The 25,090-nt window shown below is 37.9% G+C and overlaps 2 protein-coding genes across 3 annotated transcripts in view; one reads left to right on the plus strand and one right to left on the minus strand.

Annotated features, from left to right (window-relative positions):
* CC2D2B (coiled-coil and C2 domain containing 2B) overlaps positions 1 to 8,420 on the plus strand; it is an 89,412-nt gene extending 80,992 nt beyond the window's left edge. Inside the window, exons 32-34 of the mRNA XM_058188080.1 lie at positions 1,777 to 1,835; positions 3,609 to 3,840; positions 7,225 to 8,420. Coding sequence (XP_058044063.1) covers positions 1,777 to 1,835; positions 3,609 to 3,840; positions 7,225 to 7,413 — 480 coding nt within the window. The 3' untranslated portion in view covers positions 7,414 to 8,420. The remainder of the gene's footprint in view (positions 1 to 1,776; positions 1,836 to 3,608; positions 3,841 to 7,224) is intronic.
* Positions 8,421 to 9,640: 1,220 nt separating this feature from the next.
* CCNJ (cyclin J) lies at positions 9,641 to 25,024 on the minus strand. 2 transcript variants are annotated; one of them, XM_058188806.1, is made up of 6 exons: positions 24,782 to 25,024; positions 24,099 to 24,205; positions 17,522 to 17,732; positions 14,961 to 15,260; positions 14,700 to 14,859; positions 9,642 to 13,834 (listed from the first exon to the last, which is right to left on the minus strand). In XM_058188806.1, exons 2-6 carry the CDS (start codon positions 24,165 to 24,167, stop codon positions 13,441 to 13,443), a joined length of 1,134 nt encoding a protein of 377 aa, XP_058044789.1. In that variant the 5' UTR covers positions 24,168 to 24,205; positions 24,782 to 25,024; the 3' UTR covers positions 9,642 to 13,440. The 2 variants fall into 2 exon arrangements, with proteins under 2 accessions (XP_058044788.1, XP_058044789.1); XM_058188805.1 differs by having other exon boundaries at positions 9,641 to 13,834; positions 24,099 to 25,024.
* Between the last annotated feature and the right edge of the window lie 66 nt (positions 25,025 to 25,090).

The following is a 25,090-nucleotide window of genomic DNA, read 5'->3' on the forward strand; positions in this document are numbered from 1 at the left end:
GAAGAACTTGGCTATAGTAAATAAAACAAGTGCTGGCCACCTGAAGTCTGGGACCAGAACAGATTTTCTGATTTGGGAAAGCACATAGTATATCAAATCACATTCAAGGTTTTCTTATCAGTTTTACTTTCTCCATTGCTTATTTACCTATACTCTTAGCTAGATGTGGAATAGTTCTGCTGCTTATCTTCTTGAATACAGTAAAACAGGAATACAGTAAAACAAGGTCAAGAGTAGGAAGTCATGGTGAAAGCCTGTGAAATACCTTTACCTATAAAGTGCTCTAATATTAAAATAGGGTTTATTTATTTGTTAGTGAAAGGTGTAAGGTTACAGGCTGAAAACGGGAAAATGTCAAGAAACCTAGGAACAAAATGCAAAATCAATACAGTGTGAACTCTTATTATTTCTTACCAGTTCCATTGGAGACAACGTATACAACTGTGAGATGAGTTAAGGGACATGTCCATCAAATGCTATTTATGTGAGCTGCAAACAGGCATGGGAAACCATCTTGCTCTCCAACTTATGCTAATTCTCAGCTGCAACGGGAGAGCTGTTTCTACCCTCCTTCTTTCATTATGTTTGAGGAGAGGCCTTGCTCCTAGCAGCAACTCCTCCTCAAACTGCAACTGCAACTGCAAGAGTATTATGTTACATTATTGACTCAAATAACCTCAGGCTGACAGGGTTTAATAGCAGTAGCCTAGAAAATCTATTTTCCATATCCCTCAAATGCTGTCTGATCAGTGGAGAAGATACAACTGATTATCACTTCTGAGAGAGAGACTGGAATGAAATGAATAGAATGTTAGGATTTAGCATGTTTGTGTCTAAATCAGAGCATCAGAACATTTTAATAGTCATATTTTTAATATTTTAATGTTTAAATACTTTATATTATTTTGACATTGTAAGCAGCCCAGAGTCACTTGACTGTGAGATGGGCAACATTTAAATTTAATGACTAAATTCTGGACATAAATTGTTTCAACTCCTACCCTCAAAACGATGCTATAGAGCACTGCACACCAAGACAACTAGACATAACAGTTTTTTCCCCAAAGGCCATCACTCTGCTAAACAAATAATTCCCTCAACACTATCAAACTATTCATTAAGGTTGCATTACTAGTAGTATTAGTCTTCTCATCACTCCCATCACCCATCTCCTCCCACTTATGACTGCATAACTGCAACTTTGTTGCTTCTATCCTTATGATTTATATTGATTGTTTCCTGATTGCTTAGTTGTACCCGATGGCTATCATTAAGTGTTGTACCTTATGATTCTTGACAAATGTATCTTTTCTTTTTATGTACACTGAGAGCATATGCACCAAAGACAAATCCCTTGTGTGTCCAATCATACCTGCACAATAAAGAATTCTATTCTATTCTATTCTATTCTATTCTATTCTATTCTATTCTATTCTATTCTATTCTATTCTATTCTATTCTATTCTAAATAATAAATAAATCAGCCTGTCGGGAACCTAAACCTTGGCAGTGAAGAACTGAATTAAATTCGAATTTCCTTTCTATATGTGAGGGAAGAAATATTAAGGTATGAATAAGAGTAAAGCAGTACTTGTGAGAGTTTTATGGGATAAGTGTGTAACTGTGACGTTACCAAATACTAAGTAAGAATAGCATCTTCGAAACATACATTTTTTAGAACTGAGAAATCATGTCTTTAGAATATCGGTCAAAATCCTGGTTATCTTGCATTTGAATATTCCCTGGTTGTGCAATTGCTTTTTTGTTCTGTTTCAGCCAGAAAAAATATTTTACGTTGCAACGGATGGAAGTTTGGTAGATGAATTACAAAATAGGTAATTACTTTAATTAATAACATTTTAAAAGTTGAGGGACTCTGCCAAACTACATATTATTTTGATCATTTAAAAAAATGTTTTGGAACCAATTGCTACTGGGGTTGGACATCTGTTATTATACTTTAGGAAAAGTGTCAAATTATGTATTTCTTCTTGCAAATAATGTCAAACGTGACACTCTTTCATTATTTACATAAAAAATTAATCTTAGAATCATCCAAAACAGCCTCTAATATAATAATGAGTTTTTTATGCTGCTAATGCACAAAATTATATGATAGATGTTTTAATCGAATGTTAAAAATAATCAAATTTAAAAATGTAAAAACTTGGTTGGCAATAAGTTGATTTAATACTTTAATAATCTCCTTGATTTCCTCTCTAAAAGTTTACCTGAAATTTTAAAGCTGACATTATCCCAATGGTGTTTTTAAAATAATTGTGCCATTTTCAGCTGAGGTAAAATATTTATATACTTCAATTAATTGAATAACCTCATAAATTATCAAACTGTGTAAAATCGATATATTTTATATAAAAATATATAATCATTAAGATGTAATACAAAAATATAAAAATCATTTGTAATTACTTTCACCCTATTTTGTTTAAATATCTTTCATCTAATAATTTCTTTATTTTAACTCAGACCTTCTCCACAGTTACATAAGAAATACTTGCACCTGTTCATTTCTCATCGGCTCTAACATCAAATCTATCAATGGACTTTTTTTGCAAATGTCTTTCCTGTTGATAAAGTGGAGAATCCTTTTGCGACTTTGCATGTTTCAGTCCACTAGAGTTGGGCAGCCAATAAGTTTATAGATAAATAGATGATAGATATTTTAAAATCCATTATACTCTGACTGTCACGTTTTCAATTTATTTGCCAATTCTGCTCAGGTGTGTCTAACCCTGGCAATTTTAAAACCTGAGGACTTCAACTCCCAGGATTCTCTAGCCAGCATATCTGGCTAAAGAATTCTGGGAATTGAAGTTCACAAGTCTTAAAGTTGCCAAGGTTGGACATTCTTGCAGGGTTTTCTGGATCTGTTTATCATGTGGGAACATTTATGCTTGCCACAGAATTAGAGGAAGATGGACAGCCATCATGCTGCTACAAAAGTTTTTTTAAAAAAGTTAGGTGATCTTCCATTGCAAATTCCAAAAGGAATCCATACTCTTTCTTAGATTGTACTTTCCATCCCCAACATTCCTGAAGCTTCATGAACAAGATGGTTAACAAAAAAGTGAAGGCACTTAAAAATAATAATCAGTCTTTAAAGGCACTTCCCATAGCATTAAATCTACTCTGAAATCGTTAAATGAAAGAAGACTCATCAAGCAAAACTATTCTACATGCACATTTTATTGCATTACAGTTGCTTACCATCTTCCAATAGTGATTTCTTTCTGCTTTCTATCTGCTGGTCATAAAAAACTTAGAATAAGTTTAATTTTCATCCTTTTGTCTTTATTCATTGCAGCAACAACAGTGATATTTTAGAAACAAAGCATACAGCATTAACAACATTTCCTTTTCAGTATTTTTTCCCATTCAGTGTATTTCACTATCCCAGTTTGTTCTGTAGCTATTTTAGCTCTGTATTTTTACTTAACAAAATTAACATCCTTCCCAAGTTGTATACTGTGTTCAAAACATGATTACATCAGGAAATGGACACAGAATAGTTTAAAAATTTCATGCTCATAAAGACTCTTCACACAAAACAGTATTTGAGGTTTTTTAACTAGTGGATAAATTAACAGTATTGTAACTATAATGATAATAAACATCCTCTTGGTTTTTTTTTTAAAAAACAGAATTGAAAGAACATTAAAAAATAAAATAATGGAGTGGCGATCTCATCTTCCAACTCGATGGCATCGAGAGTGTACTAGTGTTTTAAGACAAATTCTTCCTAAGCTTGAGCTTAGAAATGGACACATAACCAAAGAAAAAGAAGAAAGTTATTTGGAGGCTTTTCAAGAGCATTACTGGGTTAGTGTTTTGTTACTGTTACTGAACTACTCATTTTGGGAGAGGGCATCTGCCAAACAACCTTTCACAAAATATGAAGGGCTTCCCTTGGGAAAAAATATTATTTGCTTTATACACATGGAAGCATATTTTGCCTGCACAATACAAGTAGAATTTGGATCCTGGTTGTTAAGTGGTCAGTCATTAACAAAAATTGATTATTAACTGAGCTCAGAGATTCTAAGTTGGGAGAATGAGGCCGAAGAAACAGAAGATGTAAGAGGTAAAGCCAGATACCAAATTACTGCATAAGATAAACCAGAATAATAAGACAAGGATAAGACAGAGCCATAAAAAATATAATTATCCATATAAAGTCCTTGGGTAGGTGCCTTCATAACTTTTTTTTTATTGAGAAAGCTAAGGATATGCTTCAGCTATCCCTTAGAGCATTACCCAAAGAGTAGCAATATGAACACTGGTTAATCACTTCAAGGCATGGCACAACCTAACATAAAAGTTTGGTTCCTGTGTTTGACACTATTCTCTATCTATCCTTGTATAAATGGTAGTGGTAGAAAGCATGGACTTACAGACTTAAAATAGATATGCTGGTTTAATTCTAAGCAATTTTTGAATCCACCCCCTTCCAAGCCATTAGACGGAATAACTTAATGTAGATGATTGTCACTATCTGTTCTGTTCTTTTCTTCTATCTCCTCTCACTATTTTCTTTGACCCTGGAGAATTTGCCCTGGGTATGATATCAGCCATTTTAGAAAAAATGTGGCATAAAATTACTCTTATCTAATGGTTTCATTTATATGAAAAAGGAACACTTAGGTGGAAATTTGCCTATGCTGCTAGTGTTTGATAAAAAAGTCATGAAAAAATAATTCATTCCACTCTAGTTATGTAAGAAGCTACTTCCTTTTCAACTATGTCTTAGTTATTTAATATTATTTCAGGTGATGCCAGTTGTCTCAAGTTCAGCTTCTTGAAAACAACTTTCCATAGTCTCTAAATCATAAGAGATTGGTACGGCAGCATCCTTATTAAGCCATCCCACTATCTTCCAGATACTCCCAGTAAAATAAAGGAAATCAATTATCATTTCCTTGAAACACTCAATGAGTTTCCCCAAAAGAGAGAATAATATCATTTTGCATTAATAACTAGATTCATCTTACTCCATAGGAAGTAGGATCCCTTTTCATTTTATTGACATCATAATCAGTTCTTGAGTCTAATGAACTGATATCTCCTTCACCCAACTAGTTATACTATACAAACAAAAGTTAACACAATTATGTTTCTGAGATGGTGAGGTTATCAAACGATTATCCAGTAATTTCTCCAATCTTTTCTCAGCCCTGGTCTCTTTAGAGTCATCCCACTGCCTTGTTAGGAGATTGATATCATAGCCAGCCTCCTATTGCATCCAACTACCCTATTGGGGGAAACAGGTGCTATGATGATTAATCTCAGAGGCCTTCTTGCTCCATGGATATAAAATTTTATTACTCCTTGCAAAAAAGTATTACACTGTGAAATAACATTAAATATATGATCAGTATCATAGCTTATAACATTTTTTCAATGAGGCTCAACTACATTAAACATTCTACTTTCACATACCTGCTGTGATAATAAGCAGTCTCTACCATGATACCAAGAATTTCAGATTCATCTGCAGTTTCAGAGTGTGAGCTGGTACACTGAATGCTATTATTTAGTTATAGTAGCAAAGTGTCTGTTTGTTTCATTCATGTCGATTCCAACACCACTAATGTCAGATTGGTCATGCAATAAAGAGTTCAATGTTCTTCACTGTATCTTCTTTGCCACTCTCTAGCCTTATCTACCCTGGATTCTGAAGTCTCCAAACTTCTGAAGAAGCATGTAATCAAACCAAGTCTGTTCTACATAAATTCTATTCTGAGTACTTCCTTGTGAGAAAACAGAGGGCTAAGATCAATACTGCATTTTAAGGCATTAATGTTAGGGATTTTAATGAAAGGATTTTCCTTATGTGTTACTCACTGTCAATACTTCTTTGACTATAGTTGAGAGCTATTTCGTCCAGTCATTTCAGCATGGATGCATTTTGTCTTTACCTATGCCTATCCATCATACCAGCTGTCTAGAACCATTTTCAATGTTAAAGAGATATCCTGAAACCAGCAGAAAAACAATTGACTTGGCAACTCCTGCAAAGCCAAAAAGTCTACTTACTCCAGATGTATTTCCAGTTGGGGTTGCACTAGGTTATTTGAACCCTTCAATCTTTTGTGGTAATATTCTTTTTTAAAAAAATATACTGTTCTTTTACAACTTTTGAACAAGACAGACAAATTAACAGATTTTAAGCAAGATATACAAGTTAAACACTCATGTTATTTCATGGTACCTAAGAAAGACAGTGAATAATGTCTTGTCCTCAGTCTCTACACCTTTACACCTTCCTGTAATTTTTGGACCAGTCTGCTATATCTTTCATCCCTTTCTAATTCTTATATGATTTATAACCAAAGTTCATTAAGACCTGTCAGATCTCGTTCTTATAACCCTCTGCTATCCAGGATAAATATGATTCCCAGCTTTTATAGCTTACTTTCAAGCATTATTAGAGGGTTCTGACTTTACTAGGCCTCATCACAAAGAGATAAGATGCTTTCACCAGTTCTTTGATTTCTTTCAAATATGGAGTTAAAAAGGATCCCAAACAGCTGGTGACAGGTGTGGTAGAGCAGGGGTCTCCAACCTTGGCCACTTTAAGACTTGTGGACTTCAACTCCCAGAATACCTTAGCAGCTGGCTGAGGAGTTCTGGGAGTTGAAGTCCACAAGTCTTAAAGTGGCCAAGGTTGGAGACCCCTGTGGTAGAGGGTTCTGTAAGCCCTCTTTTTTGCTCTTCACCCTGCATTCATTAGTGTTGTCTGAGCTTTTTAACAGCTGGCATTTCAAGCAGTGGGAAAGACGACTCTCTCAAAAACTCCAGGTCTCTGATCCTACAAGTAACTGCTCTCTAAGATTAGAGGTTCCTTCCTCCCTCCCTTCACCTGATCCTTCACACAGCCCATGTGATTGATCTACAGCCTGGAAGCAGTAGAAAGTGAAAGGGGCTTGAAAAGAAAAATTTGCAAAATACTGCAAAAGCTGTATTAGAATACTTACTTGACTGTGTTTCAAATTATACTTTATTGCAACAAGGTTATTTTTAAACTCAATTAGTATATTTAAAATGGTAATCTGTAATTTAAAAGTTGTATCTAGAAAAATTGTTTTATGTCATCTTGGTTTGTACTATTTGGATTTAAAATACTATTTTATGCAGATGTGTAATATTTAGATTTGATGCTATGTTTATTTTAATCATGTATTTAAAATTCTTCTTTTTTGGTAGGTTACAGGATTTCCTTTACAGATGCCATACCTAGATATCCCATCAATAACTGAGGCAGTTTATCAGACAGGAATTCATTCTTCAGAAATTCCCTATACAGAATTTGCTCTTGCTGTGTATATCCATCCTTATCCAAATAAGATTTTATCTGTTTGGATCTACTTAGTATCTTTGGTTTGTCATCAGTAAGTAGCAGTAACTGACAAACCTCTTCAGGAATTACAGTGCATCTGTGAAATTGGTATTTGTGATTTCTGAATTGTTGTTGTAGACAAGAAACTAGTCAAAAATATTGTTTTTTAAAAAACCCTATCTGCTGTTTGATTCTTTCATTCTTCTAAAGTAATAGATTTTGTTTTATTTTTGCTTCTGTGAATAAAAAAAATTTACAAAATTTATTTGGAGTTTAAACATCTAAAGGTTTTGTATCTTTTTGTAAATTCTTTTTGTAAAATATCCATGCAGTGATTTGGGCATCAGTCTATAAAAATTGCAGTTACTGTATTCTAGGATAATTCTTTAATTCCCATTCAATAGCCTTGAATTTCCTCCTGGCCTGTCACCCAACTATTGACTGGGCCCAACTATGCTTAACTTCTGGATCCAAACAAACTCAGGACTTTTTCATTATAGGAGAGTACAAATGCCTTCACAAACTTTCATTCATTGATTTAAACTGGCTGCTCACTTGTTATACAATTCTGGGCAGCAAAGAACAAATCAAAAACAGTAACACACAAACTATAAAACTATAAAAACTGAAAAACACTACATCTGTGGCATCACACATATCCACATAAATAATCTTCTATATATGGGCTCAGTCAGCCATAAGGGCCATTGCTTGGAATAAAAACATTTTTTTAAAATGCCTTATGAAAGGTCACCAGGGTGGGGATCATCAGGACCTTGGCTATGGAAATATGATGTAACCTAAGGTTTATCTTTGTAAGAATAAAATGAAATCTGTTGTACCTTCATATTTAATTTTGTAAGGTAAACATTCATATACATATTGCCTTCTTATAAAAGGCTGTACCAAAAAATGGTTAAAGGATGCTTCAGGAATGTCCCAACATTTGATATTCTCTTTTGTTTGTGGCTCTTTCATCACCATTTGAGGCTTACCATGCAGTGGTGGAATTCTACTGGTTCTCTCCGATTTGGGCAAACTGGTAGTGGTGGTGGCCGGAGGCTCCGCCCACCCGGACATCACCACGGACGCTCTGTGCGTGCGCAGAAGGCTCTGCACATGCAGAGATGGTGCGCGTGCTCCCATTGGCAAACCAGTAGCAAAGGTAAGTGGTAACTAATGTTATCATGCCATCTGGATGCTAAATGGCAATTTTAGATTTCTGAAAGCCAAACATTTTTAATCAATGACAAAATTTCTTTACAAATCCCAGTTTCAGGAATGTGATTTTAGATTTGATTGAAATAGTAAGTATTAAAGTGTAGAGGCATACTATATTGGCTCTGGGAACACAGTATGGCTCTGTAAAATGCTCGATAACAGGTTTTTCAGCGTAAGCTTTATAATATTAAAATAGATACATCATATAAAAGGGGCATAACACAGACAATTGATAGTGTATGTCAATGTGTTCTTATTGTATTAGTGGAGATCAGAGCGCAAATGGAAGGAGTTGCTATCTGGCTATATTTTCATTAAATGTTTCCCCTAGTATTGTAGCATTAATCTAACAGTAATTTCAGCACCCATAATCTTATTCAAATGCAGTGCTATAACCAAGTTTCATATTTAATAAACAACAAAATAAATTATAAATGATCACTTAAATTCACAAGCATGCCTTTTCCTTGCTTATTTTTAATCTATTTATTAAATTTATTTGCTGCCTATCTCATATTGAAATGGATCAGGACAGTTTATGTTTAAATTTAAAGTCAATTTATTGGATACATTCACACCATGGGCAAACTATGGGTAATCTAAGCTTAGTTTTATAATGCAATTTTGTTCATTTTCCCAAATCATATTATTACAGTTAAGGTCCAAGATATAACATTAAATCCTTTCAACTAAAAATTGAAACAAAGTTTTTGAATACTTCCTCTGAAGTATTCACTTCTAAGGAAGTGAAAGCTCAGAACTTACACACAATATATCCAAACTAGAGTAATACCATGAATGCTGAACATTGCTGAAAGAGTATTCTTGAGATAGGTGGTTTCGAAATTAGAAAGATATTTCTGTTTAGATGAATTTATGTTTTTATAATACTGCAGTTATATTTAAGGCCAAGGAATTTTGCAATATAAAAATTAGTTAACTAATCATTATTCATCGATCGTTTTTCATTGTAGAAAAAAGCAGCTAACAATCACTTTCAAGATTATTTAATAATCTACATTTCTGAATGCTTCCCAAAAAGTTTATAAATGATATAAAATTTACAAGTCACTATAATTTTTGCATCAACCAACAATATTTTATGGTTTCTTAAAAATTTCAAGAATGCTTCATGATCCTGCTTGAACCGTCCATTCAAAGCATGATTTATTTCTTAGTGTTAAATGTGTCAGGATTGATTTTACTGTTATATAATCAAGAATTTTTCTGTCTGATGACAATCCAGAAAATTCTTGTAGATCTAATATTGTGTATGTGCCTGGCCACTGCAAAAAAAGTGCCTTTTTTTGTAAAGGGTATCTTGGCACTGCTAAGAAGCGTAATTGTGATGATTGTAATGAATTGAAATTCATAAAAAAAAATGTAACAAACTCAGATATGGTCATCTAGTAGTATCTAGAAAAAAGAAGTTCGGTTCACATAAGTGGAGCATTTAATATAAGGCTAGAAGGTACCTTGGAAGTCTTCCAGTCAATCCCCTGCCCAATTTAGATATTTTAAATATATAATTAATGTAGTTTTAAACAGAGTGGTGCAGTGCCCTAGAGATGGAGTTCTTGTCTCACAATCAGGAGGCTGTGATTTCAATCCCAGGTAGCGGCAGATATTTCTCTCTCGGCATAATGAGAATATATCTGCTGAAGAAAACTCTGCATTGGTGACAGGAAGGGCATCTGGCCATTATACACTTTGCTAGCTCGTCAGTTGCCCAGACTCCACCCCCGTAAGGGATTATGGGGTCATTAAAGGATGATTTATGTAATTTTAAAATCAGTTAAAATTAATTAACTGTAATATGTTAACAACACTCTCCTTTGATTGGCTGGCCAATAATAGTTGGTGGTTAACATATCTTGCTTGTATCTAGATTTTTAATCTCAAATGATCCAATGCCAACATTACTGAACATACTTCTCAGAGCTATGCAAATCCTTTGAAAGTGGTGCCTTGAACATTGCTGGAGCAAAGATGAAGCACATAATTTTCATACCTGAATGATTCCTTTTCAGTTATGTACTATTCTGTGCTTTAGCAGATTTAATTTAGAATTAAATTTTAAGGTAGAACACACCAACTAGGGAACTGATTTTTGAAGACGAGATGTCATACTGTTTTCGGTTGTGTAATGTTATCTATGCACAGTGCAATAATGGACTTTGTTCAAAAAGAGGAATGGGTTTTCTGTGACTTCTTGCATGTAACTGTGCAAGTAGTATTGCCTGATATAATTAAAATAATTTTTCCATATTCTAGCCGTATATATATATATGGATTCAATATTGTTCACAGTTGTAATCATTTTCCATTATTTCTTTCGTTGTCTTTTCCAGAAAAGGTTATTAATGAAGTAAAAGAGTTCAAATTTTTAATAATTAAAAAAATACTTTTCCTGTTTTTTTTCATGTCTGTTATATTACAGTCAAAAATAAACTTGGAATGCATTGCAATATCACTATCATTATGAATGTAACTTTATTCAAAGCACACACACACACGTTACGCAAAACTAACTTTATTTTTTAAAAGAGTGCATGGCACTCGTTTCCCCCCCCCCAATGTGTAGTTCTTTCTTGACGACACACATTTTAATTCCTGCAGTAGTAATTTCAGCAGTGTGTTGATTCAGTGGAGGTTGACCAAATTCGTATAAGAAAATAGAAATGATGCACAGTGCATATTCTATTGCCAATATTAATCTATAACAACAAACTCAAAATGCTAAATAATAAATTAAAAAAGTAGTGAGCCACAAATCTAGGAACTTGTAGAGGATCCATTTTTAACAAGAAGTCTAATTACTTAAATATATTAAATAAGATCATTTTTTAGGTGAGTTTTGCTGGTTTGATTGGACAAATTAACTCTCCCACCAAATTCCAGTGTTAATTATTAACTGATGTTTTGAGTGTAAAGGGCCTGAAAGATAATTTTCAGATGTATTGGATGTCTGCTCTGCTGTCTCATTTATGGAGGACTGACACTGAAGGACACGTAAGAATTTTAGGAACAATGCACTTGTTATTTCAAGTCATGGATCTCCACAAAGTTGTACATTCAACATAGTACTGAGGTAGTTAAAAGTATGGAGAGTTGTATGAGCAGTATTGCAATTTGAGATAAGTATCATTCCTTTTCTGATGTATTTTGCAGTCCTTCATCCCCACATAAAGTGAAATCATGAGAAATGACATCATGTAAGAAGATACCTCAGACACTTAATTCTGTTACCTAATCAATTTTTCCCCGCTCAGACATGCAAACACAGTAAATAATAAAATATGCTTAGGAAAGAAGTAGCATTTCCCCAGTATATAAAATGTTTTCAGAAAGTTTCACTTCTTTTTCCTCAAATTTCCCCATTTTTATAAGTTGACACACACACAAAACACATTATGGCATAAAATAATTACTACTACGGAGGATAGCTTCTCCTCCAAATTAAAGAATATTTTCTCATAGCACAGTCAGCTCACAGAGAGCTATTAAGGCCATTTTTCCTTTAAAGAGAACTATTTAGGATGATCTTTTTCACTAGGGAAGGTCTGTCTACCTTCAGCTTCTCCATCCATTTATCACCTCCATTCTCAGTCATCTCTAAATACTTGGATCGCACACCACTGGAGACAAGTATATCTAATTTAGTCACTCCTTAATCTTGAATATTCTGGCAAGAAGATTCTTAAAATTCTTTACTGCCTATTAATTCAAATAATTCTGATTTCGGGTAAGGATAGAATCTAAGGAATTAAAGACACTTCTGATGATCATATGTAGCACCCTTATTACGACTGCTTAGCTCACATTATAAAAATACCTGAATTGTAGCTGATGTGGTCAAAAAAATAGAAATATGGAAATACAGTTGTGCTGTAAGAGTCTGAAAACTTCCATTTCTCATTCTGCTCTCTGGCCAACATAAATAAGGCTTTATTTCTTTTAAGCATTTCAATTGTACCTGGAAGCCAGAAATCAGTACAATGGGAAAAAAATCCACCCCAAAATTTTTTGGACACAAATAGTTGGTTGCATAAAGTAGGGTAAATTGCAAACAAAACTCCATTTTTTTATGGTATAGTACTGGCTTCATTTAAATACAACCTGCCTATTTTTCTCTGTCTCATTGCAAAGCACATTTAGGTGAAGGGAGTACTTGGATGAACATCTCAAACTCCCTTTGGTATTTACTAATACAATTACCCTGAGGAATAGAACCCGAGGTAACCGTTTAAATGATATATATCCTGTATAACAGTAACTTTTGATTATTCCCTGAGTTGGTATGATCATTTATCTCTACATAGCTTCAGTGAAGACAAGAATACTTGAAGTAGAACGACTGAAGAACATTAATCCAAGGCCACTGAAATACAAGTTCTCATCCACGGGCATGTCAAACAATTGAGCTGCTCATTAGATGAAGGCGGCCTCCTCTCTCACTGGCCTCTCCATCTTCTGGAAAGCAATGGCACTTAGTGGTTCAGTATCTTACTGAATACTGCACAGAGCTAAGTAGAAGCAACAGCGTCAACGTCACATATAATATTTCATCTTTTCAGGAAGACCAGACCTGCAGACAGGGCAGGTGTCTCTCAACACACTTTTAAGGATATGTTTTAAGTTCAGCCTGTAGAACTACAGTGTGGCAGAAATATTTTTTTTCATCTTTCTCCATTATTCTGCAAGTAGGCACATTCTTGTACTTACAGCTTCCGCAACTGAGCTACCTTTGGGAGAAAAATACGGTGTTCTCTTCCAGCCATTTCCCAGGTTTCAAAAGGACCCCAAATCTCTCCTCTTAGTATTTAACACTGGTCACACAGAGAGTTGTGCTGCTGTAGTCGTCACCTCTCAAAGCATGGAGTAATACAAGGGTAACGTCCAGCAATCTGATAGGTTCGATTGTAGGAGACGTTTAAACATGGCTTCACCTCTATAGGGACGGCTAGTGACATTCCAGAAGTCTGCATATGACTTTGAGCCTGAACACCACCTTGTAAACCAGCTGGGCAAGTCTGCATCTGGTAGGCTGAGGTATGACTGCTTGACATAATTGGCTGACAGTTTTGTTGCGGTGCTGTTTGAAGATATGGTAGAGGAGTCTGATGTGCTTGAATATAATGGGGTATGTGCTGCTGTGTGGGTTGAATGGTTGTTTGAAATAAAGTGTTATGGGGTGGCTGAGAGCTATGTTGTCCTTTTTGCTTGTTGGCTTCTTTTACATCATTATCATGGGCCCTAGAATATTAAAATGAAAAGGATTATTTTCTGTTTGACTACAATGGATGAAATCTACAGTTCATCCAAATCCATGTAAAAGGAGAGGATTACTTTTTCATTCATGCTTGGTGGGAATGGGCCAATAATTCTTCTTGATTCAATGTAAGTATTTCTGCCACAAGAAATAAAACCTCATCCATCCATTCATCGATAGAAATAAAACCTTTATAAAACCTGTGTAAGACCACACCTAGAATACCGCATCCAGTTTTGGTCACCACATTACAAAAAATATGTTGAGATTTTGGAAAAAGTGTAGAGAAGAGCAACTAAGATGATTAAAGGCCTCGAGACTAAAACATATGAAGAATGGTTGCAGTCTTTGGGTATGGCTATTCTAGAGAAAAGGACTGGGGTGACATGATAGCAATATTCCAGTATTTGAGTGGCTGCCGCAAAAAGAGGGGGTCAACTTATTCTCCAAAGAACCATTTCTGACAAATGGCAGTCCAGTCTCTTCTTGAAAGCTTCCAGAGATGAAGCTCCCACAACTTCTGAAGGCAATAGCACTTAAGAATTATATACCGTTTGATAGTGCTTTTACAGCCCTCTCTAAGTGGTTTACAGAGTCAGCATATTGCCGCCAGCAATCTGGGTCCTCATTTTACCCACCTCGGAAGGATCGAAGGCTGAGTCAACCTTGAGCCGGTGAGACTTGAACTGCTGAACTGCTGGCAGTCAGCAGGAGTATCCTGCAGTACTGCATTTTAACCACTGTTCCACCACGGCTCATTAATGGTCATTAACCGTAACTTCCCCATTGTAAACCGAGGACGGTCTGTACTACCTTATTAAGTGAGGAAAAACCGTTCCAAACACTTACACCAATAGCCGCTCAATACACGGAAACAGAAAATCCCAGGAATATGCTGTCAGGCGATGGAGTCGCACTGGCCACGTTGGAGAAAGACGCAAGATAATTCTTGAGGAAGCAACACACGCAGCGGCCACTAAGGAAGGGGCGTAATTTAAAAAGGCATGATCTGGAGAGAGAGAGGATTACGGTTAAGACACACAAAGGCACCCCCCACCTCTCGCAGATAAGTAACCATGGGGAGTTTGAACAAAGCCATAAAAAATGCACCTTGTAGGGATACTTCCAGAAAGTAGTCGGCATATTTGGCCATGTACAATTTGGTCTTTTCCAAGCACACCATCGGCCATCCGTCATGGAGGTCTGATTCATGAACAGCGATCGAGAGATAGTAGTCTATGAAGTGAGCAGCTGTGGGCAGGCAGAGGTTCCACTGGAAAGTTTCTAGCAAGAGCAGCTCCATGTGCAGCAAATTCTGCTTGGTTAGGACCAGGCTCATGTTGGTCATACACCCCAAGCTGTTCAGCTGTTCAAGCTTAGGCACACTGTCTTCCTTATCTTCAAATTTACCTGAGGGACATGAAAGGGGTGAAATACCATTAAGAACACAAAAAAGGATTTAAAAAAATTCTGTATGTTGTCAAAGGAGGTTTCTCTCCCCGAAGAAGGTTCAGTTACTATAGATCAGTGATGGCTAACCTTTTTGTCATTGCGTGCCAAAAGCGAGGAGAGTGCGGTGTGTGTGTGTGTGTTACACACCTGTGTGCCCACACCCATAATTCAATGCACCCCGCCCCCCCCATGCATACATGCACGACCCCCGCTTTTGGCATGTGATACGGCCTTCCCCATCCCCCCCCCGGAGGCCCTCCTGAGACCAGAAACAGCTTGTTTCCCAACTTCCTGTGGGCACGTAGGCCTGAAAATCAGCTGGCCGGTGCGCACATGCAGGCTGGAGCTGAGCTAGGGCAACGCTCGTGTGCCCACAGATATGGCTCCATCTGCCATAGGTTCGCCATCACGGCTATAGATAGTCCTCAACTTACCACCATTGGTTTAGGGACCGGTAAAAATGACAATGGCCCTGAAAAAAGTGATTTATGACTGTTCCTCGTGCTTGTGACCACTGCAACATCCCCACAGTCACAGGATCAAAATTCGGGTATCTGGTAACTGGCATGTATTTACAATGATTTGCTGCATCTCGGGGTCATATGACCTTCCCAGCCAGCTTCAAAGAAGAAAAGTTAATGGGAAAAGCCAGAGCTGCTTAATCAAACAAAGGCTCATAAAATTGGACACGATTCCCTTAACAGCCCTTGGCTTAGCAATGGAAATTCTAATCCTCATTGTGGTAAGACGTTGATGACTAACTCTAATTAGCTGTTAAACCTGACATTGCTTTTGGTTAAAAAGTACACTATGATTGCACAGGTGGTTAGTAAGCACAGATGGGCTCATTTCGCTCTAATGCACCATTATCATCTCTAATGACAGATCTAGGATGCCAGATTGGCAGCAATCTTTCAAATTATTTTCTCATTCAAGGCTTGGCAGCAGGAATCTTTAAAGGATCAGATCCAGTTTGTCAGAGCTCCTCATTACCGGGGAAGCAATCCGTTAAAAAAAAAAAACTTAGGCTAAATTGATATATTTTTTAAAAAATGGGTTTGATCTCCATATTTTGAAGCCTAAAACAAGAGTTTTAAAATTTATTTGGGACAGGCGTGAATTTTTGAAAACGTCAACTGTTTACAAGCGCCACTGGACTTATTGTGAAATCAATTCGCCCAATGTTTGATCCACACAGTTTGGCCTACATCAAACATTTAATTTTGGTTTGTTGACTGCCCACAATTGGCTGAGTTCATACGTAAAGCTAAGCTGCAGGGCATGCTCTTTAAAGAACAATAAACTAAGTTAAGTCAAAACAAAGTACACACCTGTCAAAGTGGCTGCAATTTCCATCACTTTCCAGGTCAATCCACTTTTCTGTGATATCTAGGACTGCATTCCAAAAGTGGATGATGGCTGGGCCCATTATTTTGAGGAAGGGGTCAGGAGTTTTAAGAGCTAAAGTGGGCACCTGAACTTTCAGTCCTTAAACCTCTGGGACTCAAAAATACAAGGAGTGCACTTTATTTTTGATGGCAATGATTCTGAGGGACACAAAAGAAATGCTGGAGTGACAGCCGTCTGCAAACCGTGAGTTGCATGACTTGCTCCCTTAGCTTAGCTTTTTTTTTTTACATTCTCTCCAATATCCTGCATCTTTCTGTGGATTTCAGAAGCAAAACACTTTAAACTGATCATATCAAGGGATATAATAGCCATTACAAAATATCATAAGGTTGTTGTAATGGATCGGAAGAGTAGAAGATACCATTCGTGTGTAAAAAACAAGAAGTTCCCAATTTGGACAGCGTCATATTTTGTCTTCAAAGGCACAAATATAAAGTTTGCTGTGACATAACCTTATGATTCTCGATGAATGTATCTTTTCTTTTATGTAGACCGAGACCATATGCACCAAGACAATTCCTTGTGTGTCCAATCACACTTGGCCAATAAAGAATTGAACTGAATTGAATTCTATTCTATTCTCTATTCGCTGTCTAAATGTTGCCCTTAAAATTATAGAATCCATTTCTCTTTTTTCAAGAAACCGCTGCAGCTTAACAAATAAAAAAATTCAGGTTTCTGTGATCCGTGATGGGTCTCAGGATAGCCGGTTTAGTATTAAATTCCCAACCATTTTTGTAATTCAATGATTTGGTTTCTAGTCTGGGTGAAGCAATTTCTACCTGTTGAGCTTCTTGCTTTGAACTTACTCGCTAAAAGCAAGCAGGAAAGAGCAACCACGTGTAGCTGTTGAATGGAGATGTCATAACGGTCCATAAAGAGGTCCAATAGGTAAATGGCAAGGTGTCGGGCAGCAGGACAGAGACGAAATCGGTTGCTCACAATGGCAATCAAGTCTGCAAAATACCTTCTCAGATTTAACTGGGGAGACTGGCCTTTGTAAGAGGGCAGCTTCAGCTCCTAAGGAGAGAGTAACAGCGTTTAAAACAGCCGCTGCTGTAGAGAAATTGGCACTGAGAATAATTACATCCAAATTACATTTCTTCATTCTTCATTTAGTTTGCATAGTTGCCCGTCTTACATAAGTGACACTGGGAGCCTCACATCCATTAAAAACTTCAAAAGAACCAGCGCAATACAAAAACACAGAAACAAAACATATACAACCATGTCGAAAACCATAAAATATATTCCGCAACTATAAAAACATTCACAGCGTTCAGGATAACCGACAAACAGGCTCTACACAACAAAAGATCCCCAAGCAGATTTAAGATCATTTTGGAATTTGAGTTCCTAAGAATGGTCGTTTAATCTCCCTTATATTTGAAAAAAGGACACAAAGAGTTTTATAGCTCTCAGGATTTGCACCGCAGTCCCGCCTTTAATCTTATGAACAACAGGTGCAGTCCAGACATTAAATCCACAAAACAGTTGAAAAAAAATTGCAGGAAGATAAGGATTTTGGCATTCATCTTTGGGCATAGTTGTTATTATTGCTCACAGTTGAGTTTCACTTAACTATAATCACACAGGCAATAACCATGTGTGATAGGCAACTGAAATGGTTGTTGTCGGCATTAGCACTTCCATCTTGGGGCAGAGAAGGGGATGGAGACACTAAGTACAGGATAAATGCCAGGGTTCCAAGTAACACCCCCAACCAAGCCCTGAGCATCCAAAGAGAAAGATGGCCTCCAGCGCTGACAGTAATCAAATCTACATATCTCAGTTCCCCACTGAGGTACAGCAAAATGGTGAAATGTTAAATGGCACTGAATCATTCTATATGACCTAAACCAAGACACTCTAACCTGGGGGTGTCCATTTTCACTGGCAGAAGGCTGCAGGACACCAAGCTGGCCATGCCCACCCCAGGCATGCCCACTTGGCTCACCCGAGGTTAAACATAACCTCGGGTGGCCCTCATTGAGGTGGCCCTCAATGAAATTGAGGTTGGCACCCCTGCTGTAACTCAAGGGGAAAATTCCTTGAATAAAGCATACAATTAAACAGAAGATAATGCTAGTCTTTACTAAAGCTGAAATATTGTCTGAGCAATACGTGGCCAAAATGGTTGTATTGAGGATAAGAGAGGTGATCTTGACAGTTTTGCTTATTGGTATTTTGCATTTTTCCGAAATTTAATAAAAGTTTTGGAAGTTCCAGTCCTTGTGGCAAAAAAATTACAAAAAAATTATTATCCTGGGAATGAGGACTAAAACATTCGTTGAGTACTGGGAAGCAAGATAATATTCAAAAAGAGCCAAACAAACAACGCTGATTAACTGGGATACAAGGAGGAAGGGAATTATAGGACAATCAGTTTTGCAAGATGTTTTTGTTATAGTGTATATAACAATGTCTCAATAAACTATAGTTTCAGTCTTGCTATGGAGTTGATATTCAGTTTTGGTCTACCTAGTGAGCCTGACAATCATCAGTTGTCTCTGATGTCTCTCGTTTGCTGTATAAATTTGTTTTTGCTTGCATAAAGCATATTCATTTCTTTTTCTATCAATGCTAAACCTGTGAGCTTGGATGATACAACCTCATTGCTAATACTGACAGTGAATATACTAAGAAACACATTCTCCAACTTTTTTCAAAAAAAAAAATTCTCGAAAGAAAAAACAAGAGCAAATTATTTAATATGTTCCCTGTGCCCGGCTATTAGTCCAATTGGGGAAGATAATATCGATACCAGCCCTTCCCTTCCCAGCCAATCAGAGCTAACAGGAAACGAAAGAAGTCTGCTATGACAACTTTAAGATGTGTGGACTTTAAAATGTGTGGCATGGATGGCTGGGGAATTATGGGAGTTGAAGTCCTCATATCTTAAAGTTGCCACAGTTGGAAAACATTGCTACAGAAGAAGAAGACAGAAGGCAGATTAATCTTCTGATACCTGATTTTCCATCCCATAATCCTAAATTCATACTTTACAATGGTCAGATTCACAAAGAATGCTATCAAGAAATCTATTGAAAAATCACAGTAGCTGAACTCACACATCTCACTAACTCAAAATCAAAGAAATCATGCCGCAGCTTAATACAACACATCAATTTTAATTTAATCATTTTAATATATGCCGATTAGTGTACATTCAAAGTGACAATAAAGTTATTCTAAATCTAAATCTAATAGTAAAATTGGTCATAGTAAACATTTCCTGCTTTCTCCATCATGACCAGCACAAAACTTAAAGTTCAGTTTTATTCTTTACTGTAGTACTTGGTTATGCTTACATCTTTTGCTAATGATTCTAGAACATAAGCAATTTATTAAATATAGAAACGGGTAGATGGTTCTAATCTATTCTATGTTGTTAGACACTATTCCCTCACACTATTTCCCTGCAATGAAAGAAGTCACATACTTAAGTTCCACTTTACAGTTGGTAAAACAGGATGGAGCAGTTTAACATGAATCACAGTAGCAGTAATTGAAACAGTGAACCTTCTCTGAGTTTTGCTTGACTTGAAAGCAATTCATACTTCAGAGGCATCTACATCTGTTAGACGGGAAGTATATTGGAACTACTAATAACCAATGCCATCAGGTATCACATACCAGTGGATCATTAATCCAGAAAAGACCCAAGATGGACACCCAGGGTATTGCTAAAATCGCAATAAGCCAAAGGAAGATTCTGGGTGCTTCAGTATATTTAGCTGCCCATGTCATTAATAATAAGATATTTTGGACTATTTTGTGTCTTATTTTTGTTGTTCTTCTATGATAGACAGAAACAATGTTCAGCAAAGAAGGTAGAGTTGGAAAAGGAGAATTAACACTGTGGTGTCCTTGGTGCTTTCTGACTTTGATTTTTTTGCAAATATTTCATTACCAAACTAGGTAACATCATCAGTGTACTAAGGACCCCACAGTTCAATCCTGGGGTATAAATATTCTCTTGTAACATTTTTTGAACTCCTGGTACAATTCCATGAAAACCCCTTGTAACTCCACTTCATTGAGAATCACCTGATACGAACATCAAACTGAAAGCATTCATGGTTCAGGCAACATTCATTTGAAAAACAAGCCCAGCTTTTGGATTTGTTAGGCATACTTGTACCAAAACCCATCCATTATAGTTTGCAAATCATATGGCTTAATATTTTATATGAACCTCAGCAAAAGCCACAGTTTATTCAACCAACTGAAATAAATAACTGCTCTGGGGACTGATTCAAAATGGTCAACCAGTGTCATGGATCCAAAGGAAAAAAAATAAGAAAAGATAAGAAAATGAACAAAAGATTACAAATAAAGAAATCAGAACATTCTACCTGATCAAATAATCCTATCAATTTAACAAAACAACAATATACAATGATGGAACTAAATTTCTCAGGTCAGAGTTGTACATTAAGTTACTTCTTGTAGAGGCATCTTGTTTGAGGTATGATGAGATCAACTAAATCTTCCAACTGATGGGATAGCAGAAAAATAAATACTTATGGACAGGTCACAAACAACTTTTGCTAAAAATTTCAGGAATATACATTGGTTTAATTTAAACAGGACTGACATTTACATAGTCTATTTCTGTACCATGATTTAATTGGTAAAGGAATTAACTTGTTTTTCTGGATTCAATAACCTACTGAACTTTAAAGCCACTACATGTTTGAACATGGGGGGTAATTAGGTTTGTGATAAAAACACAGTCAAGGAGGTGGAGTGGTCTAAAAGCGATAACTTGGTTTTTTTTAATTAACTACTACCTTCATACAGTAAATTAAATCATGATTTGTTAAGTCATGGCTCTTGGGGTTAACTAATGTCTCTGCCTGTTAAGCCACAAATTATGCTTTACAAACCACACAATCTCCAAACTAACATATTAAACATCACCAAATAAAACATGTTATAGCTAAGCACTAACTCACGGATTTTGAAAATATCTTAAATAAAAAGATTATAAAGAGGTTAAAAGTTACAGGTTTAAGTTCACTGACAATTTTCTTCTACTGAGTTTGGGAAGACTTCATTCTGAGTTATAATCAATATAAAACCTGAATATGTTCCCTTCCTTGATGGGAACTAAAACCACATGGATGAAAAGTCTTTTTATACTAGAGAGATAATTACTGCAGCATATTAATGATCAGAGACAACCATATTTCAAAGAATTATCAAAGTCTCAAGCATTTACATGAGTAATAGAACTGAATCAGTACATTATACCCAGTGGTTTTATCATGCTTGCTCTAAAAAAAAAATATGTTAAAAGAACGAACCTAACTAATGCGCCTTTCTTTATCATTACAGTATAATGACAAGAAGCTGCACACCGTGAATATCCACCAGGAGCCTTTTAAAAAATCCCAAAGTCTCTTCAGAAACTGATAATCAAACATTTATAATAGGGGTCCATAGCATGCCAGAAACTGGGCCACACAAACAAGCAAAGACCCATCGGTGGGATGAAGGCAGCCGACGAAACCATATCCCACTCCAGCCTGCAGAAAAACCTCTCTTCATGGAACTGGTCATTGGTGCCCAAAAGGTTGGGGGCCACTGATTTATAAGGCAAGACAAAAATGGCTGCCTGGTAAACACATTGCCATAAATCACTTGATCATTGTTCATTGAATAGACCCTAATTAACTGGATCAATGCAATTCAGAAAGACACAAACTATGGTAACGATGCAGTGTTTGCTCCTGAGCCTAGTATTTCCTAAAGAAAAACAACAACAATATTATGTATAACTTCCATAGATTTTTTCAGGGCTGGGTAAACCAGCATTCTTACAGACATCTGCAGAGTAATAAATGTTATTTCAGCTGATCTTTTGAATCTAACTCTGCATGTTCACTGCAGTCTGCCTGCAGGGAGAGAGAAACCTGAATAAGAGCAGCAATTTCCAACTAAGATGCAAAGCATCAATCAGCTGCTGAGGTTCCTTCAACTGTTCTCCGACAGTTGTTCCTGTAACCCAACATCTATGACATTGTCATCATTTTTTTAGGTTGCTAAGCCATGGCCCCAGGAAACTATGTTCAGCAACCCAATCTGGGGCTGTCAGTCAACCTAGAAAACTTCAGGGATACTGACCAGAAATTTTTCCAGCCTGACCAAATGTTTCAAATAAAGAAGAAATGTGGTTAGGTTAGGTTGTGGTTTTATGGTGTTGATATTATTATAAGTATCTTGAACTTGCATTGGCAGTATTATGACAGCTTTCGATAAATGTTGATTTATTGTAATGTATTCTGCATTATGCTGCAAGCCACTTAAGAGTCAGGTGACTGAAGTGGCAGAGAAGCATTTGCAATAGACAAATGGGAGACACAGCAGGATTTGGAAATAAGCTACCTTCTCTCACAAACACCTAGATGGGTTACTTGGTGATTAAGGTTACTTGTTGACTGCCCTTTGATTGGGAAAAAAAATCAGATGGGAGCAGAATGGACTTTTAAAAATCTTACATATCCCCTTTCTTTTTCTTCTACAGGTTTTGGAAAAACTGTTTCAGTAATAATTTATTAAATTTACATGCCATCCGACTCCCAGCCACACCCCCCCCCTGCACCTTGGGAGGACCATTTCATTTTATTATGCTGCCCTGAACAAACCCCAGAACAAAACCTCTTTACTTTGGTTCTTACTGAAAATTGAAACTTTAGTAGGCCCAAAGCAGAATCTGCTAACTGTTCTTCTCATAAAGGAACAATGCTCCCACACCAATCTCTGTATCTGCACTTAAGGGCAGGGAGCAGGACTGGATTAGAGGAGAGAGAAAGGAAATCGGCACCAACAAAACTACACATCTCCGTGCGGTTGAAATCAGTGGGTTTGGCTGCTGACTGAGACGGATCTATTAACTTCAGGGCATTGTCTGGCCAGATATTACACAAATGCTACAGGATCACAGCCAGTTTTCTTCTCCTGACTGAAACCCACAAGCAATCTCAATGCCCTGAAGTCCTGGGAAGTTTCAGTAGCATCACTTCCAGGGTCTGGAAGAAGCTCCAGAAGCAAATCCTACTGAAGAATAATGGCTGGAATCTAGAGCTTCTTCCTCAGTTTCCCCACTTGTGAGTACAAAGGCTAATTGTATGACTCTGAAGGGTTGGGGGGGGGGACTGAAGACATTCAAGAGGTGGAGGAGTAGAAAGGCCAAAGAATGGGGGGTGGGATTTTTTTCCACAGCTGATCAAGACCCCAGACCTTCTTGGCTTCGAAAGGGGAGGGCGGAGAGAACATGCGTAAAAGCAAAACTTGAACCCCGGAGCCCCTCGATCTGCCTCCTCCGTCCGGCCCCGGATTCCAAAGATCGGGGCTGGGTGGGTGATCCATCCGACTTACCTTGTAGCGAAGAGCTTGGTGGATGTCGGCAGCCAGCTGTCCTTTCCACCACTGCCCCTCCAGCTCCATGGGACGGGATGAGGCGGCCGGGGATCAGAGCGGGGAGCCTGCGGGGCAAAACAAAAACCAAAAAAGCCGCGGCCGGTTCTGAACTCATCGATGGGCCGCAACTCCCGGGCAAAGCCGCTCAGTTATGCCGCCGGCAGGAACTCCTCCCGTCCCAGCCGGAGTCTCAGACCTTCCTCTCGAAGGAGGAGGAGGAGGAGGAAGCGGCCGGGGTTGCGCCCCAGCTGATTCCACTCCTTGCTTCTCCAAGAGACGGCATCGGGAAGCAGACCGGTTCCCTCGAAGGTCTCCCCGGGGACAGCAGGAGCCCGGCTGTCTCTGGATCTTCCCAAGCCTGTGAAGCCGGGCCACTGGAGAGGAAGGGGCGGCTCTCGCCCAGGGCTCCCCGATCGAGCGCAGCCCCGGCAGCCGAGCCTGTCCCGCAACAACTTCCTAACTTCTCCCAGCGGAGAAGGGAACCCCGGGCCAGAAGCAGCGGCGGCGGCGGCGGCGACGCCACGACAACAAAGGGCTAGACACGCTTTCCCTCCCTCCCTCCCCCACCCCGGCCTCGGCTACCCCGGACGGACGCTTCTCCCTTCTTCGCCCTACGCCGTTCCGGCCGTCGTCGAGCTTACCGGAGAGTTCGCAGCTCCGCTTCTGCTCTTTACAGCGGCCAGGACGGGAGAACCGCCTCCAGCATCTCCCGGGACATGTCGGTTAAAGGCAGCAGAGCCGCGGCATCCTCCCCCACCCCGGGAGGGGAGCTTTCGCCTTACCAGCCCCGTCCGGTGGAGCGGCCCCTTCGGCCCATTGTTAAAAGAGCTCGGCGAGCGAGTCCGTATATACAAAGACGGGGAGCCAGGCACATGCGGCCGCGCCTCCGCCAATCCCCTTTCGCCTTACAACTCCGCTCGAGCCCCCCTCTCCAATCAGCGCGCGGCATC

The sequence above is a fragment of the Ahaetulla prasina genome, chromosome 6 (genome assembly GCF_028640845.1).
Source record: "Ahaetulla prasina isolate Xishuangbanna chromosome 6, ASM2864084v1, whole genome shotgun sequence".
NCBI classification, from domain to species: domain Eukaryota; kingdom Metazoa; phylum Chordata; class Lepidosauria; order Squamata; family Colubridae; genus Ahaetulla; species Ahaetulla prasina.

Coding starts and splice junctions, on each gene's coding strand:
- CCNJ (XM_058188805.1), bottom strand. CDS start 24,167: ATGGAGCTGGAGGGGCAGTGGTGGAAAGGACAGCTGGCTGCCGACATC. Junction 15,261..17,521: donor TTCCTGCTTGCTTTTAGCGA/GTAAGTTCAAAG, acceptor CATGTCCCTCAG/GTAAATTTGAAGATAAGGAA. Junction 14,860..14,960: donor TCTGGAAGTATCCCTACAAG/GTGCATTTTTTA, acceptor CTCTCTCTCCAG/ATCATGCCTTTTTAAATTAC.